The sequence below is a fragment of the Macaca thibetana genome, chromosome 2, assembly GCF_024542745.1.
Source record: "Macaca thibetana thibetana isolate TM-01 chromosome 2, ASM2454274v1, whole genome shotgun sequence".
In the NCBI taxonomy this organism is placed as follows: Eukaryota; Metazoa; Chordata; class Mammalia; order Primates; family Cercopithecidae; genus Macaca; species Macaca thibetana.
Window position 1 is genome coordinate 31,891,741 of NC_065579.1, and position 17,554 is coordinate 31,909,294.

Sequence of the window (17,554 nt, forward strand, 5' to 3'; positions counted from 1 at the left end):
AGTGTGGCTAACTGACGGGGTCCACGAGGAGACTCTAGCCTGCCTAGATCTACCTTAGGAATTACTGTTGAGCCCTGGGATTCTGTGTACTGTTAACACTTTCCCCAGCTAAAGACACAAAGATCCTTGAAGTTCATGGAGCCCTGACACACTCCAGGCTCTGGAAGCTATTCTCACTTAGGGAAACGGCTGGGTCTAGAATAGGGAGGAGGCAAAGCCCTGAGGACCAGGGCGGAAGGGGAGCCATTGGGGCTGTTCTGCAGGGCTTCCCTGTCAGGCTGGCCCTGTACTCGGGCATGTCCTTCCATTTAAAGTGGCTAGGCTTCATCTGTGGCATGCAAACTCAATCTAACTCACACCCCAGCAGCCTGGGCTGCTGAGGGGCTTGTGGGAGCTGCTCCAGAGTCCCCACTTACAGCACAGCAAGCTGTGAACCCACTTCCCACACTGAACGGCATTTACGGGTTACTCTGGAAGGACTGAGCTAAAAAGCTGCTGACCAATTGATAATGCGCTGTTTGTGGATGTTTCGTTAAATGTTTAAAATTTTTATTTTTCTGTGGCTTGTTTTGGACTCTACTTTTATATTTAGTATGTGTTTCATGTCTTGGATAATTTCACAACCCTGAGCCCTTTGCTCAGGATGAAAGGAGACCTGGCCTTGGAGACCTAGCTCATCGCTTCTCTGTGCCAACCCCTCCCCTGGCCCCAGGTGAGGGATCCCATCCCACAGATGTCATCCCATAAATGTTAGGGAGCTTCAGGCCAAGGCCAGCTGTGATGTCCCATGGAGAAGCCGGAGAGACAAACGGCAGCCTCACCAGGTAGAGGAGCCACTTAAGACAAGGCAGCTCGAGGGAAGCTCAAGCCAGAATCTTCTGTTTTCCCCTCCAGGCAAAAGAAAGGAGCCCTCCCTGGCCCACCTCCTGCTGGTGGCCCTGTGCTGGACACAGAAGCCCCACCCGGCTCTCTCCTTACCTTGCTCAAGGAGAAGGCCTCTGGGCTATGCCTGTAGAAGGTTTCCTTGAATGACCCCAGCCAGGTCTCAGCAATGCGAACCTTGTTCCTCAAGGTGGCCTCCTGGTCAACGGGGGAGGGGGCATCCTGATTTCGGTAGATGTGCCCTACCCGAGAGCAGGGAAGGATTTCAACGGAGCCACCGCAGAGCCAGGCCTGCCGCGAAGGGAGAAGATAAATACCTTGGCATTCCGCCTTTAAGAACGGTGGGAATTAAGGAGCCCTATCTACAAGGGGCTGGCAAAATGCACAGGAAATCATGAGCACTCAATGTGAAGATGATTATAGTCCTCAGTGTGGAGTAGAGTTTCCAGATTTGGAAGTTCTGGGCATGGGAGTGACAGGGTGCAGAGAATAGAGGCAGTTGTCCCAAAATGGGGACAAGGGGGCCATCCCTGTGCAACTACCTGGATATGCAGCCCTTCAAACACATGCAGATCCAGCACTTAGAGAGATGTAGCCTGTGAATTAGCACCCCTACTCCCCAAAGGACACTTCCTCAGGAAAAAAGATGTCCCCAGTGGTCCGGGAATACCTCAAAGCTTGTGAAGTGTGCCACAAAGGCACTAGGGGCTGTTTGTGGTAGAGACAGAAGCAAGCTTTCCTGAGACATAGTCTTTACTATTTCAAGAAATTTCCCTCTGCTCTCCCACTCCCAAATGGCTCGAGGTCACTTGGCAGGAAGCCTTTCATTCCACATTTGGGGATAAAGGTTAAAGGAGTAGCGGTCCTAGGATAAGCAGCATATTAATGGCAACACCAAAACTGGAGTTCCCAAACTGTGTGCCAAGGTACCCCAGGGTGCCACAGCAAACTCGTAGGGTCTGGTGTTAAATTTCTGAGAGAAACATGGTGACATCTGTTGGACTTTACGCAGAATATAAGCTTCAGGTAATTCACACTTTCAGCATTAGATCTCTGCACTTTTGATGACGAATATTTTTCTGGGGTTGGGTTTTCGGAGGGTACTCTGATGAAAAAGCAAGTATCATGCCAGAAAGCAATGTGGAACAGGAAATGAGGGTGACTCCAAGGTTTGAGAAGTTGTGCAGTGCCCAAAAGGTGCTAAGTTTTTATGACAAGTGTTAAAGTGTTTGGACCAAACTACTCAATACACAGAACTTTGGGTATTTGCTTTGGACTATGGGTGCTGCGAAAAAAGTACTGAGATGCTAAGAGTGCTATGAATAGAGAATGTGTGAGAGCCTCTGGAATCTCCGCACAGAAGTTAAAATAACTGAGACTATGCCCATTCCTGGAAGCAGGTTTTGAGGGTCAATTTCATGAAGGCACCGAGAGTGAAACCAAGCTACAGCACAAGAGAGATGGGAAACTGTGAGAAATGGAAGGGTTGACACACAATACAGGAAGGACTTCATAATTTTCCCACAGCCTCATTCCTTCCCAGTGACATTTCTAATGCCTGCCTTCAAGACGTGACCATACACACCACTCCGGACATCCGACCTGTGTCCTCCCTTGGTCCAGGACATACCTTGAAAGACAGTTCGAGGTTTTCACCACCCCGCAGCGACATCAGAGGGTCATACGCTCCAGTGTTTTGGAAGTAATGTCTGTCCATGGCCACCACCTCTCCGGGCACCACAGGGCTCCTGGACACAGAAGATGGGCAAGACATTGTAGGTCAGAACCCAGAGCATAGCAGGCAAAGCTGGGGGCTGGGGTTTCCCAGGTGGGAGCTCCAGTGACTGAAAGAACAGGCTTTGGGCTCAGGTAGAATGCAATGTGTTTTTTTTGTTTTTTTTTTTTGTTTCTTTTTTGAGACGGAGTCTCGCTCTGTCGCCCAGGGGCTGGAGTGCAGTGGCCGGATCTCAGCTCACTGCAAGCTCCGCCTCCCGGGTTCACGCCATTCTCCGGCCTCAGCCTCCCGAGTAGCTGGGACTACAGGCGCTGCCACCTCGCCCAGCTATTTTTTGTATTTCTTAGTAGAGACGGGGTTTCACCGTGTTAGCCAGGATGGTCTCGATCTCCTGACCTCGTGATCCGCCCGTCTCGGCCTCCCAAAGTGCTGGGATTACAGGCTTGAGCCACCGCGCCCGGCCAGAATGCAACGTTTTTAATTGCAAGACTGGAGCAGAGCCATGATGTCAGAAATCCCAGTATTTGATGAAAACAGAGCTATTCTTGCTTAGGCCTTTTATACTCTGTTCTCAGGTACTGCTCTTAGAGAGGGCCCAGGGACCACACCTGAGGCTCCCCTGCCCTCTGGCTTGAGTCCTTCTGGAAAGATGTTTGGGAAGAAGGCCTTGGTTAAAATAAGGTACCCTGAGAGAGGTAGCGCCAGGCCTGACACAGCGACATGGTCAGGCTCATTCCTCCTTTCTCTTTCTCACCCTCTTTTGTTTTCCTAATGACCATCCACCCTCTCCCCAATTCTATGATGAACCCACCAGGGACCCTGGAAGCAGCTAAGTCCCCACTGCTCTACGGGAAAAATAAATGATTATAAACACAGGAAGCTAGAAACTTTTAATAAGGGAATTCAGATCGTAATATCCCTCAGAGAGATTTTAAACAGAGGAAGATGTAGTCAGAAGGTTTTTGAAAAAGGGTCTCTTCATCTAGGAGAAACAAATTTTAATGCAGCCACACTCTGGGAATTTTTCAAAGTGTAAATGACTAAGAGTTCAGATTTTTCTTAATTACTGAAGAAAAAGCAATGCATTAGCAAAGCTACTGGCCGCTAGGTTATAAAAATTCTACATTATACCAGAATACTAAAAACTGATGTTGTAATGATTCTTCAGTATAATTTCCAATTCTGCCACTCCCAATTTGTAAGATCTTAGGTGGGCTATGTGTCTTTGAGCTCAGCTTCCTCACCTCTAATTGGGGATAAAATAGAGTTTCATAATTGGGTTTTGAGGGGATGAAAAAGGTAAGCCATGTAAAATATGTAGCTCTGTGCATGCTACATTTTAAATGCTCACTGGATTTTGATGTTACAAGTTCAGCATTCCTTTTCTGACACCTGTGGGGCCAATGTGTTTTTTAATGCAGAATTTTTTGGACTTTCAAAAGGGACATACACCACATACTACACATCAGTCGTAGTGGGTTCTGGGCTGGCACTCTTTAGTCAAATATGCTAATACTTCTTTAGTGAAACATATACATATTTTCACAGTAAGCAGTAAGTGGGATAAATAAGGCCGCTGCAGACACCCATGTCAGTTCAGGGCAGCTTTTGCTGTCTAATGATTTTGTTTTTGTTTTTGTTTTTTGTTTTCTGTTTTTTGTTTTTGAGACAGAATCTTGCTCTGTCACCCAGGCTAGAGTGCAATAGTGTTGTCTCAGCTCATTGCAACCTCCGCCTGCTGGGTTCCAATGATTCTCGTGCCTCAGCCTCCTAAGTAGCTGACTTGGAGGGACTACAGGAGTGTGCTACCATGCCCAGCTAATTTTTTTTTTTTTTTTTTTTGTATTTTTAGTAGACATAGGGTTTCACCGTGATGGCCAGGTTGATCTCGAACTTCTGTCCTCAAGTGATCTGCCCACCTTGGCCTCCCAAAGTGCTAGGATTATAGGCATGAGTCACTGCACCTGGCTTGCTGCCTAATGAATTATTAAACAAATGCTTGATTTTTAGAGCTTTTTGGATTTTGCAATTGTGAATAATGAACTGTGGCCTTGTATTTAAAATATAGTATAGCAGTGAAGCCGGTGTTCTCAAGGGCTTGGCTGTCTGGGTTTAAATTCTGGCTTCACCTCTCATTGGCTTTATAATGTTGGGAAACTTTTAAAATCTTTATGTACCCCAGAAACTTTGGAGGCAGACAACCAACCCCACTGTGTCCTTTCAGAATTCCTGACCCACAGAATTCATGAGCTTAATAAAATGGCTGTGTTTTACACCAAGTTTGAGGTGGTTTGTTATGCATAAGATATCTAGGGCCAGGCGCGGTGGCTCAAGCCTGTAATCCCAGGACTTTGGGAGGCCGAGACGGGCGGATCACGAGGTCAGGAGATCGAGACCATCCTGGTTAACCCGGTGAAACCCCATCTCTACTAAAAAATACAAAAAAAAAAATTAGCCGGGCGAGGTTGCCGGCGCCTGTAGGCCTGTAGTCCCAGCTACTCAGGAGGCTGAGGCAGGAGAATGGCGTGAACCCGGGAGGCGGAGCTTGCAGTGAGCTGAGATCTGGCCACTGCACTCCAGCCTGGGCGACAGACTGAGACTCTGTCTCAAAAAAAAAAAAAAAAAAAGAAAAAAAGAAAAAAGATGTCTAGTGTATCTACTTAAATAGAAGAGTCATCCAAAAACCAAACATATGAGAAGTCACCCATACAATAGGATATATTTGAGACCTATGGTTCTTAGCATTGACCTGCTTGAATTCTTCCTGTTTGCTAAGACGAGACCTGAGGAATCCACACTGTACCTGATGAGAGAGCTGGGCCAAGATTCCATCTCAGGTTGTCACACTGGGGCATTAACTGATGCTATCTGGAAGAGCCTGGCAGAACTTTATGAATACAACAATATAATGGTGGTAACACCTACATCTGGGTGCCTGGCACTCTCTAAGTGCTTTTCACATATTAGCTCATTCAATCTTCACAGCAACCCTATAAATAAATACTATAATTGCTCTCAATTTACTGATAAGGAAACTGCGGCATACATTAAGTAATTTACTAGGAAACTGTGGAGGCAGGATTAGACCCCAGGCAGGCAGGCTGCAGAGTCCATCTTGAGGAGGCAACGGCAAAGCAGGTGTGAAATGGGGCCTCACCTGATGGGGCTTATTGGGGACTGGAGGGCCTTCCTCACATGCTCCGGCAAAGGTTCCCAATGGAAATCCAGCTTCCAGTCCAACACCCCACGCTGCAGGTCCTTCGAGGGGTAATACTGGAAAGTCTTCCAGTCAATCACATCTATCACCGGAGATACCACCCGGCTCCTGGAAAGAATTGTGGAATCAAACAAGGGACATAAAGCATTTACTTGCTGAGGCTGGAAACATAGTCTGTACATGCACTGCCCAGTATGGTGGCTACCAGACACCCATACCTAAAATGGGGTTTATCCAAATCAGGTGTGGAGTAAAATACACCCTGGATTGAGAATACTTTAGTATGGAAAAAAGGATGCAAACATCTCAATAATTTTTACATTGGTTACATGTTGAAATGGTAATATTTTGGATCTATTGGGTTTACTAAAATATATTATTAAAATTAACTTCATGTTTCTTTTTATTTTGTAATGTGACTATTAGAAACTTTTAAATTACATATTGTTATGTGTTATATTTATATTGTTATATTTGCATACATGTGTGATATTTATATTGTATAGCAGGGTTCTAGGAAATGTTTTTCCATAAGGAATTGGGGTCCATTGCTTTAAAGAGCATGCCAGTACTTTTCTTTCTTCAAAAACCTTTCTTGACAGCACTGAGAGATACACAGAGGGGTTCTAGGCTCAGCTCTGCTACTAACGAAGTATGTCATCTTGAGATACCTGTTATACCTCTCTGGGCCTCAGTTTCCTCATTTGTAGAATGGGAGGTTGAACTACTTCCCACAAAGGCCTTTCTCACCTGCAATGCTCTAGGACTGTGGCTCTTAACTTCTTTTGGGGTCCTTGATCCCTTTGAGATTCAGGGGAAAACTATGGGCCACTCCTGAGTGAAAACTTATATGTCCATGTAAAAACTACTGTGCACGATGTCAGAGAGTTTACGGACCCCTACTCTCAGGTCTAGTTCTTCTTCCTCCTTATAGCATAAAACTTGATTGGCTTGAGAAATCAGGATTTCCAAGCCCTGGAAGTGTCCCTACTGTCAATGCATGCGTATATGAACATGTGGTATCTATAACCAAAGTGCCTGAATCTTGGTTTACTTGCTCGTTTCCTGCCACTGTTGGTGATTTTTAGCCCAATTTTATTTTTATTTTTTATTTTTTTGCACAGGCTGGAGATATAACTGCAGAGTGATGTAGGAAATTGACATGGGTCATATACTTTTTAACTAAGTGGGTGTACCAGGAGCTGCTATCCACCTAAGCAATATCTCAATCACATTTTCTCCCCCTGGCCTGTCATGATAATTATGTCTTAAATCTGTGCCATGGAATGAATCAGGCCTGAACTTCAGGGTGGCTAGAAGGTATTACTCTAAGAGAAGTGAGATTCCTGGGAGGGGAGATACCAGCCACACTGCGTTTACACTACCATCAAATTCCACCTCTGTTCCATCATCTTGGAGAGAGCCAGGGTGGTCCCACGATTTCATTATCTGCTTTAATCTATGGCTTTAGGTAACTGATATAAGTGTAAGGAGTTGTGGGGTCTATACGTAGAGCAGGGATCTGAATATGCTTTTCCTGCCTCTTTCACATTGTTTCTGCTGGAAGGCAAAGGGAACATAATCCCTCTGGGTCTCCCCTATTTTGGGGGTACCCTGCATTGACCTAAGAAAACTGAGAACCTAGACTGGGGAGGAAATGAAGGTACCCAGAGCCCGTTCCAGAGTCTCCACTTACTGTGTAATGAATCAGGCAGATGGATAAATTTGGCTATTGGCAAAGCATTTTGTGGAATTTTGGAATCAGTAGCTAGGGAATCGTGTGACTGAATTAGGAAGAAATGCTTGAAATTTGTGCCATCTTCAGCAATCAGAAAAGGACAAGAAAGGGACTTGCATTCAAGCATTCCCACAGTCAATTCATCCTAGACCTCTGTGCTGTGTATTTATTTCTTTTTTTCTGTTTTCTTTTTTTTTTTTTTTTTTTGAGATGGAGTCTTGCTCTGTCACCCAGGCTGGAGTGCAGTGGCGCAATCTCAGCTCCGCCTCCAGGTTCACGCCATTCTCCTGCCTCAGCCTCCCAAGTAGCTGGGACTACAGGCACGCACCACAACGCCTGGCTAATTTTTTGTATTTTTAGTAGACTTGGGGTTTCACCGTGTTAGCCAAGATGGTCTCGATCTCCTGACTTAGTGATCTGCCCGCCTCGGCCTCCCAAAGTGCTGAGATTACAGGCGTGAACCACTGCGCCCAGCCTCTTTTTTTAAAAAAATGGTCTCACTCTGTCGCCCAGACTGGAGTGCAGTGGTGCAATCTGGACTCGCCGCAACCTCCACTTCTCAGGCCCAAGTGATTCTTCAGCTTCAGCCCCCCGAGTAGCTGGGACTACAGGCATGAGCCACCATACCCAGCTAGTGTGTGTGTGTGTGTGTGTGTGTGTGTGTGTGTATGTGTGTGTGTGTGTGTGTGTGTGTGTGTGTGTGTGTGTGTGTTGAGAAACGGGATTTCGCCATGTTGTGGAGGCTGGTCTCGAACTTCTGAACTCAGAGTGATCCGCCAGCCTTGGCCTCCCTAAGTGCTGGGATTACAGGTATGAGCCACTGCACTTAGCCTGTGCTGTGTACTTCTTAACAAAGGAGTACAACAGAAGAGAAACATTCATTATGTTTCTCTTTTTGTTTTGTCTTTCTGGAAGCTCAGAGTCACATGTAAAACTTACTTCTAATAACTGTATTACCCCTGACTCCCAATACCCTCTTTTCCTTTCTGAAATCTTCTTTTTCCTCTATTTTAACCGTGTACAACAGTGATTAACCATGAGCCTCCCTGAGTACATTTTGGATAGAGATAAAGAATAAATGTCAATGAATGAAGTGAGGAGTGCTTTCTATTTTGGTCTTTATTCCTATGGACCATAGTGGTTGCCTAAGCAGGGCTAAATTACTGACTCAAAAAGGGTGATTAATTAAAATAAAAAACCCACAGTCTTCTATTTAGCTTTGTGGTTTTGTACCTACAGATGTGTCTGGTGTTCTTGGAAATCATGTAAAGCAAAATAGCGAGACTACCTCATTTGACTTGGAAGGAGCTGGAAGTGTCTGCTTACTTCATCATTCCCTCACCTGTGAATTGAGTTTTAACCCTCAGGCAGGTACAAGGTTGATCCTGTGTTAAGCCTTTCTAAGTTCCAGGAGATCAAGTGCTTATATTTTAAAAGGCAAACAGAAGGTGTCAAGCTGCCAACAAAGACTGGCTCACTGAAATATGTGAGATCAACGAATATATTACTGTCCAGATATTCAAGAGCTAACTGTAGTTTCAAGCTTCCCATAACCTTTTACCACGATAAAGAATAAGCCCTCATTTATCTCATTCCTTGTTAATTCTCCTGAGCCTGGATGTTCCTCGAGGTCCATGATACGTGAGCCATTTTGAAAGTTCATGCGTATTCTTGGTGTTTGTGGAAAGTCTCTTATACCAGAAGCAGAAGGCTCTGAATTCTCCCTTCCCAGAGCTCTTGCTGCTCAGGTGTGACCGCAGGACTGGCACCAGCTCTTGCAGCAGCAGATATGAGGACGTGTCACGCTGAGGGGTATGAAGTATGATGGTGGCTGGAGAGTTTCCTTGGGGCATCTGAGCTGAAGAAGGCTGCTCCCCCTGGGGGGCCAGGAGGCGTCCTGACCTCCTGCTGCTCCTTGACGCTCGCACACGTGCACACACACACGCACACACACACACACACACGCACACGCTCGCTCCCCCCACACTCAGACTCTCACATGCTCACACACACACACTGACTCACATGCACAAACACGAGGGGTTCTTACACTGCTTTCCATCATTTAATCCCTCAAAGGGCAGGGTGGGAGGTGTTCTGCTCCCTGCCCCACATTGCTTCTCCCCACAGCAAACCTGGCTGATCCTGAAGGACTGGATGTCTCGCAGATAGGGACCAAACCCATCTTCTAGACCCATCTTCAAGTAAGAGATAACTTGGTCAGCTTCTTGAGATGATACCATCTTTCAGCCCCTTTCAAGACTGTCCCTTTCCCCTTAGAAACCTTCATCCTTCCGGGGCTATGGCCTCCACTGCTTGGCTTGGGTATGAGAGCTGGCAGTCAACACAAGGCAGCTGGGAGCTGGATACAACAGCTAGTCTTGATTCCCTTCGTTGTTACTTTGTGTAGAAACTGGCCATCAACCAGTACCTCCCAGGGCCTCCCTAAAATCACTTGCTCATAGGGAGACTCTGTGTAGGGTTGCTATGAACAGTTACAGGAGTTGTGCACTGTGCAACCCAAGAGAACACCTCTAATATCATCGTTACCATAAATTTGCATTTTTATTTTGACAATTTGCGGACAGTTGGCATTAAGATGTCTTACTCTAATAAAATCAGTATGTTATGACCAATTTGCTGATGAATGGGAGTCAGGAGGAATGGTCATGGGGAAAGGATTTCTACCAATTCAAATAAAGTTGCCACATGGCTAGTAGGAACCTGCTAGGCAGGGACAGGGAACAAAGGCTGGTCAGCAAGCTCTGAATTCCTTGGCCAGGGTATGGAGGAGACTACGACTCTTTGAAATAGCTGATTTGTGGCTTATTGCACCGTTCACTCACCACTCCTACCCCACCTTTTTTTAAATAAGAGCTCTTAAAGACCCTTTTTTGTCTTTTGGGCACTGTGTCCTCATCTGGTGACAGAATGTCTCCTGACACAAGCCTTGGAGACAGCTGGGCCCCTTTCCTCTCCGTGTGAGGAGCTGTACCAAATGGCTCCCGCAGCTTGGCTTTGCATGAGGCATGTGGGTAACGTCCCTGGGGGAGAAAAGCACACGCTGAATGAGGCTGCTCTCCCTGCCACAGCTCACAGAGCAGCGCCACGTGGAGTGGAGAGAGTGGGACTCAGATACCAGAGGTGGCTTTTCTTCCAGATCCTCACCTGCCAAGGTCTACAAGCTGGACACTGGGGCCCAGAGAAAACAGTGGACAAGAAGCCATGAATGAGGTGTGGAGAGGATGAAAATGTGGTCACATCACGCAGAAGAGATGGAACCCAAAGAGGAAGGCAAGCCAGTAACACACCAGGATCAGAGGCCCAGTGAGTGTGTGTGTGTGTGCGGGTGTGGGTGTGTGTTTGTGTGTGTATGTGTGTGTGTGTGAGAGAGAGAAAGAGAGACAGAATGAGAGACCAAGAGACAGAGAGACAAAGACCATGAGAGAGGTAGAGAGGCAGACAGACAGAGACAGACAGGAGGGGAAAAGAGGAGAGGGGAAGGGCACAGGAAACTAGAATATCTCTTAATCACAAAGGGCTTCCCAGGGAGCCCCATTTTCTTTTTTTCTTTGTAGCCTAGGACACTGAGGTACTGCCATGTCTTTCTCCCTTCACCTAGCTCTGTGAAATGGGCCCCGATGTGAGAAGCAGATACGAGGGACTCACAACAGCAGGTAATACATGTCTCACAACTGGGGTGGGGTTAGGGGTGACTAATATTTCTCCCTGACCAGCTTCTCCAACTCTTAAAAAGAAAGTGTATACAATAAAAAGGGCACTGGACCCAGAGTCAGAAGACCTGACTCTGCCCTTACACATCATGTCACCTCTCTGAGCCTCAATTTCTCCCCCTATAAAACAGAAGCTAAAATACCTGCCTGAGGCATCTCCTGGGGGTCATTAAAGAAAGCATATGAAATAAGTCTGTGAGGGTTATACATACATAAAGTTTAATGATATTAATTACTGCATTTCTAAATGTCTGCATAAAAGAAGCATAGAAAACAGCCCAGCTGTCAAGTGGCTGTGTGACCCTCAGGGGTCTTTTTTACTTTCCTGGAACTCAGGGCTCTCGACAGTGAAATCATGAGGTAGGACAAGAAGATCTTCATGGTCCCTCTGAGAGCCACCTGTCTGTGATAACAGATGGCAATTAGAGGAGAAGTGGGCGAGATCAACTTTAAAGTCTGACTCCAGTGATAGACATTGCTATGATTTCAAGACGGTCCTTTGCATGGAACACAATCAAAACTGGCAGCTTCAGAGGGCTTGTGCATTTTCTTTTCTTTTCTTTTCAGGATGGAGTCCCGCTCTGTTGCCCAGGCTAGAGTGCAGTGGCACGATCTTGGTTCACTGCAACTTCTGCCTGCCAGGTTGAAGTGATTTTCCCACCTCAGCCTCCCGAGTAGCTGGAATTACAGGTGCCCACCACCATGCCCAGCTAATTTTTGTATTTTAGTAGAGATGGGGTTTCACCATGTTGGCCAGGCTGGTCTCGAACTCCTGACCTCAGATGATCCGCCTGCCTCAGCCTCCCAAAGTGCTGGGATTACAGGCATGAGTCACCGCACCTGGCCAGCTTGTGCATTTTCGTGTCCTAGTTCTTGTCCTAGTGCTGAATTTATGTGTGTCTTCTTTTCTTATGAGATGTGAGTCAAGAGGCAATCTGTCTCATGAAACTGGGCAACTGGGCAACATTAATCTGTCTTGATGTCACTTGAGTTCTGATTATTCTTCTTTGTTAAAATGGAATGCTGAACTATTAACAATTTACTTTCTGTCATTTGAAACCGTCTCCATTTGGCAGGATGGTAACTCCTATGTCTCCAGGATTCATTCCGATGTGGTCCAGAAATTTTTTCTTATATTTGATGGATCATCCCGAACTTCAAGTGAGATAATAAACATTCACCATGGGTAGGCGTGAAGGATAGAAGTTATAGGCTTGGTTCTAGCATTGATCCTATCTTGCTGGGCAGCATCAAACAATTATTGATCATGGTTCCACTCTGCTACATGCCTACTTGAGCTCCAAGGGGTATGCCTGAGGTGGTTCAAGGTGGGCCAGCCACCAGGTTTCAGTTTTCCTGGGTGGGATATTCAGACTGAGGGTAATGGTTGACTAGACATGTTTAGGAACTGTTTGTCTTGGGCAAGGAAGTAGGAAAGAGATTGACAGTCAGATGGGGAAGGAGAGCAGAGAAATGATCAAGAAAAATGCTAAGATGCTTGTCTACAGGGTAATGTAATGCAATCCTCTCCAACTTCACATTTCCAAGGACTGGCCTTAGGTAGGAAATTAGGGATCCCTTATATAAACTGGAGAAACAAAGAATGCTGTTGAGTGATCACAGAACCTAATGCTTTCTTTTTACGGGTGAGTAATCTACGGCCTAGTGTAGTTCAGACTTTTTCCCCAGGTTATGTTATAAGCTTGATTAAAATTGCCGAATTTTCACCAAAGTCAATGATAGCCATAGTAAGGTGTTACCCTTATCATGCAATTTAATACAATTTTAAGTATTTGCAACCTCATAGAAGCTGTTCTCGAAGCCTCAGTTTCTTTATCTATAAAACAAGGTAGATGGACTGGAAGACCTCTAACCTCCTTTCCAACTCTAACTCCATATTCTTAAAAGACCTAAACATCTGAAAACCCAAAGGGAATAGATCACTCTCTAATGGAGACTCAGGAATTAATAGGTGGGTTGTTCTGTGAGTGGATGACGCTGTAGACTATTTCTCCCAGTCCCATGTCTTGCTTTGCAAGCCCAGGGAATAAGTTACCTGTCACCAGCTATTCTGCTGAGGAGGGGCTCCAGCCAACCTGGGTGGCACTCGCAGTGGGCATCCATGAAGACCAGCACATCCCCGGTGGCCCTGGTGGCCCCCAGCATCCGGGCCCTGATGGCACCCAGCCTCTTGTTGCTCCTGAGTAACTTCACCCCCTCCAGCCTGGCCACATATTCGCTGAGAGCAGACTTGAGTTGTCCTGGAATCAACAGGGTTGTGGTCAATGGAATGACAAATGCCACAACCGATGAGACTGTGACTAAGATAATTGTCAGCAACTGTCTCTTGGAAGCTGTGGTGAGCACATGGGTCCTAAGAACCAAAAACATGATTACAGTGTGGTTGTTGCTGAGATGTAAGATGCTTCCTTAGGTTGGGGTGGGCCATGATTCTCTGCAGTAAAAACTAGAGGGATGCTGTCAGAAAACCAGGAAAGGGGAGAACTTGCTAACATTCTCCAAATACAGCAGCAAGAATGTGGCAGATACTGTTGGTGTCTGATGTGGTTTGGCTCTGTGTCCCCACCCAAATCTCATCTTGAGTGGTAATACCCACAATCCCTATGTGTCGAGGGAGGGACCTGGTGGGAGGTGATTGGATCATGAGGGCAGTTTCCCCCATGCTGTTCTCGTGATAGTGAGTTCTCATGAGATCTGATGATTATATAAGTGTTTGACAGTTCTTCCTCCTCTCTCTCTCTCTCTCTCACTTGCTGCCGTGTAGGACATGCTTCCCCTTCTACCATGATTGTAAGTTTCCTGAGACCTCCCCAGCCATGCAAAACTGTGGGTCAATTAAACCTCTTTTCTTTATAAATTACCTAGTCTCAGGCAGTTCTTTATAGCAGTGTGAGAACAGACTAATAGAGTGTCCTACTCAGATTCCCTGAGCTCCCCTTAACAGTTTTGGTTTGGTTTGCATGTCCCCAGCTGCTATGTGTGCTAACTGAAATCTGAACTCTTCTCTGGCGACTTACCTTGGGGTATTAAAATGGTCTCTGCTGCAGGTGCCAGACAGTCATGCAGGGTGCTGCCCCTGGCCCCAATCATGGTCAATGACTGACCATTGCAGGGTAAAAAGCAAGACAGACCCCACAGTGCAGCCTGCGCTCCAGAGGTCCCCATGGGACCAGGCTATGGCTGGACTTCATCTGAAACCACATCTTTGTTCGGCTCTTCCCTCTGTTTCTTCTGCATCACCCACTCCCCTACAGGTTTCCCCTGAGAGTACACCCTCAAAAAAATCACATGCACATGACTCTCCATCTCAGGCCCTGCTTTCAGGAAACCTGACCTAAAACAGTGGTCAAGGAAGCCAAAGGCAAACGAGTCCATTAAATTTGGCAGCTGCTAGGAGATTAGCGGTGCTGGTCAAAGAGGTCTCATTGCAGTTGATGGGGGAGTCTGCAACACAATGGGTCTGGGAGAGAAAACAGGAGATGCAAAACTGAGACCAAGAGTCCAGACAGTGTTTTAGGAAGGTTGATTCTATAGGGGAAAGGAGAGAAAGAGGCCTAAGAAGAAGGTGATGAAAAGGATGAGAGAAACTTGTCAGGTTTTGTGTTTAAGATAAGAATAACTTGATTGTGTGTGTGTGTGTGTGTGTGTGTGCGTGTCCGTGTATACACATGCCAAGAGGAACAAGCCAGTGGAGATGGAAGGAACAATGTGTTCACAGAGAAGCAGTGGTCTCCATGAAGTCTTGGAAATAGGGAGTCCCCCCAGCCCAGTGGACTAAGATCGCCTCACGGACAGGGGTTGTACCTAATGCATCTCTTCTGCTCCAACCCTTAGTGCAGGGCCTGGCCCACAGTAGGCACTTGGTACATGTGCATTGAACAGAACTGAGCCAAAAAGCAAGAATTTCCCCCCAGTTCCCCAGCCCAGAGGTGGCCTTAACTGTGGATGCAAGTAGCCTGGCTGCTTTGGTAGCTGGATCTCTGGGGAGGCTGGAGAAGGTTAAGGCAGCCCTGCCCGAGAGCGCCCAGCAGACTTTGTACACTCCTTCCCTGGGAATCTGTCTTCGAAGCACCACAGATTTTCTGCAGGGGGAAAAATGTCCTGAGCAGTAGAGGAAAGGAGTCCCAGTCACTGGGCTGTTGCAATTCTCACTGGTAAAATGCTTCGCTGATTTGTTACTTTGTGACTATTTTTCTGGTAAGATTGTCAGCCCTGGTCCACTCCCTAGAGAAGAATCTCTTAGTCAAGCTATTAACATTTCTGAACTCGCATATCTGAAAGGCAGCCCCTCAGTGACATCATTGGCTTTCACATTGCTAAATATAACATATTCCTCACCATTCATTCTCCCCTTCCGCTGTACTGACAGAATTTTGATGTTTCTTGGGGCAGCTAAAAACACGTATCTCCCAAGACTTCCTCTCACTGCTGGCAGCAGCTCTGGTAGAAATAAACTGAATGAGAGGATTCTGGGAAAACTATTATTTTACTATTTTTTTTTCCAAAGAGGACAAACTGGACTGGCCTCTGCCTATCTCTTCTTCACCTTTTTCTATTTGAAATATATATGTGATGTCCAGAGGTAGAGAAGCTCTGTTGTGATTATGAGGCCAAAACTACCCTCTAAGCATGTTGAAGTGGAAAGCAGATGAAGGTGGGTATCCAATGGCATCGTGGAGCTGTCACACCAATCCTGCATTGCCGCCCTATAAGCTTTCTATACTATAAGGAAAAATAAATCTCTATTCATTGGTTAAGTCACTGCAGCAGGTTTCTGTTCTATGCAGCCAAATACTGATATTCCCACCAAACATTAATTTATGAAGCTCTCCTTGGGCTGACTGCTGGTCCCTGTAGCTATACCTCTAACCCTTGTTAGTATTATGTAGGACAGACTTCTAGCAAGAGAGCTTCAGAATAGACTAAGGAAGAACTTCCGGACTGCAATGGTTGTTTGGCGTTCTCAGTGGGTTTGGAAGCGGGTAAGAGCACCCATGTCTGAGTGGTATAGTTCTCGGCGAAAGCTGGGATGATCCTCAACTCCTTCCTTCCAGAAAACAGCAGAAATACTGACTTCCACTTGTAAAGGGTCATCATGGGCTGGTCATCACAAGCATTTTCTGATTTAATGATTCGGTGTGAGCATTACCACCCCAGAGGAATACCCGGAAGCCCATCTAGCTGATTCTATCACACTACACTATGCCGTCATGACCATCAGCTTGGAAGCCCATCAAGGTGGCTCAGGGCAACCCGCAGCACCTTTTTCTGTCACAGTTTTCCTCAGAGGTAGAGTAGGGTTGATAAGCCCTGCCTCTCTGGGTGGCCAAGATGATTAAATGAAAACAGTGTGCAAGGTGCTGCTTGTCTGGGATCTGGGTCTTGGCAAGCACACAAAGGAGAGGGACCTGCAGAAATGGAACCAGTGCTGGCCTTGGTTGTGGAAAAGGCCTTGCACCCCAGTTGCAACAGGAAATACGGGGCCACTGGATGGAGAGCCAGCCCAGTGGTGAGGGGCAGAAGGGGCGATGGCCAGGAGGGGGCAGCCTAATTGCTTGGCAGGGGGATCCAGATCCCCTCTGGTGGGGCTGCCAGCTCTGGGGTAGCCCATTTCTCTGGGGCCCAGCTCCTCCACTTTCCATACTCCCAAGGGGCACAGACATAACACAGCTCATCAGATGGTGGGGGCCGGACCATAGGTGTGCTCTTGGGCGGACCCTGCCTCACTTGAGGGTTTGGAGAGTCTTGGGGCACTTTTCCAGCCGACCCAGCCCCACAGCTGTTCATTAGTCCTGCCTAATATGCAGCCAGCTGCACCCAGGAACCCCAGGTGTTCTCAGAGCCTCTGGCTAATCTGACTCACTGCTATGGCCAGGCTGGGCCCATCCCTGGAGTGAGGACCGTAGAAAGAACTAACAGAGGCACCTGGCTATCCTAGCCCTTCTCCATCATTCCCCTTAGAAAAACGCAAATGCTCAGCTTCCCTCGGAGGGTTCTGATCTTCCCAGAAGGCCAGGAGGGGTGTCCCTAGGTCATTTATTTGCACCAGAAATGTAGGCTTCAGGCCCAAGCCAAAGACTAGAGCAGAGGTTCTCAAAGTGTGGTCCACAGAAAACAGCAGCATCAGCATCACCTGGGAGCTTGTTAGAAATGCAAACTCGGCCGGGCGCGGTGGTTCAAGCCTGTAATCCCAGCACTTTGGGAGGCCGGGCGGATCACAAGGTCAG

General features: G+C 46.8%; 1 protein-coding gene across 3 annotated transcripts in view; it reads right to left on the reverse strand.

The window, feature by feature from the left end:
- GALNT15 (polypeptide N-acetylgalactosaminyltransferase 15) overlaps positions 1-17,554 on the reverse strand; it is a 53,719-nt gene that overhangs the window by 18,751 nt on the left and 17,414 nt on the right. For all 3 annotated transcript variants that reach the window (XM_050777454.1, XM_050777434.1, XM_050777445.1), the window contains 4 exons: positions 13,363-13,567; positions 5,775-5,942; positions 2,513-2,630; positions 979-1,173 (listed from right to left, as the gene is read on the reverse strand). In XM_050777454.1, coding sequence (XP_050633411.1) covers positions 979-1,173; positions 2,513-2,630; positions 5,775-5,942; positions 13,363-13,567 — 686 coding nt within the window. The remainder of the gene's footprint in view (positions 1-978; positions 1,174-2,512; positions 2,631-5,774; positions 5,943-13,362; positions 13,568-17,554) is intronic.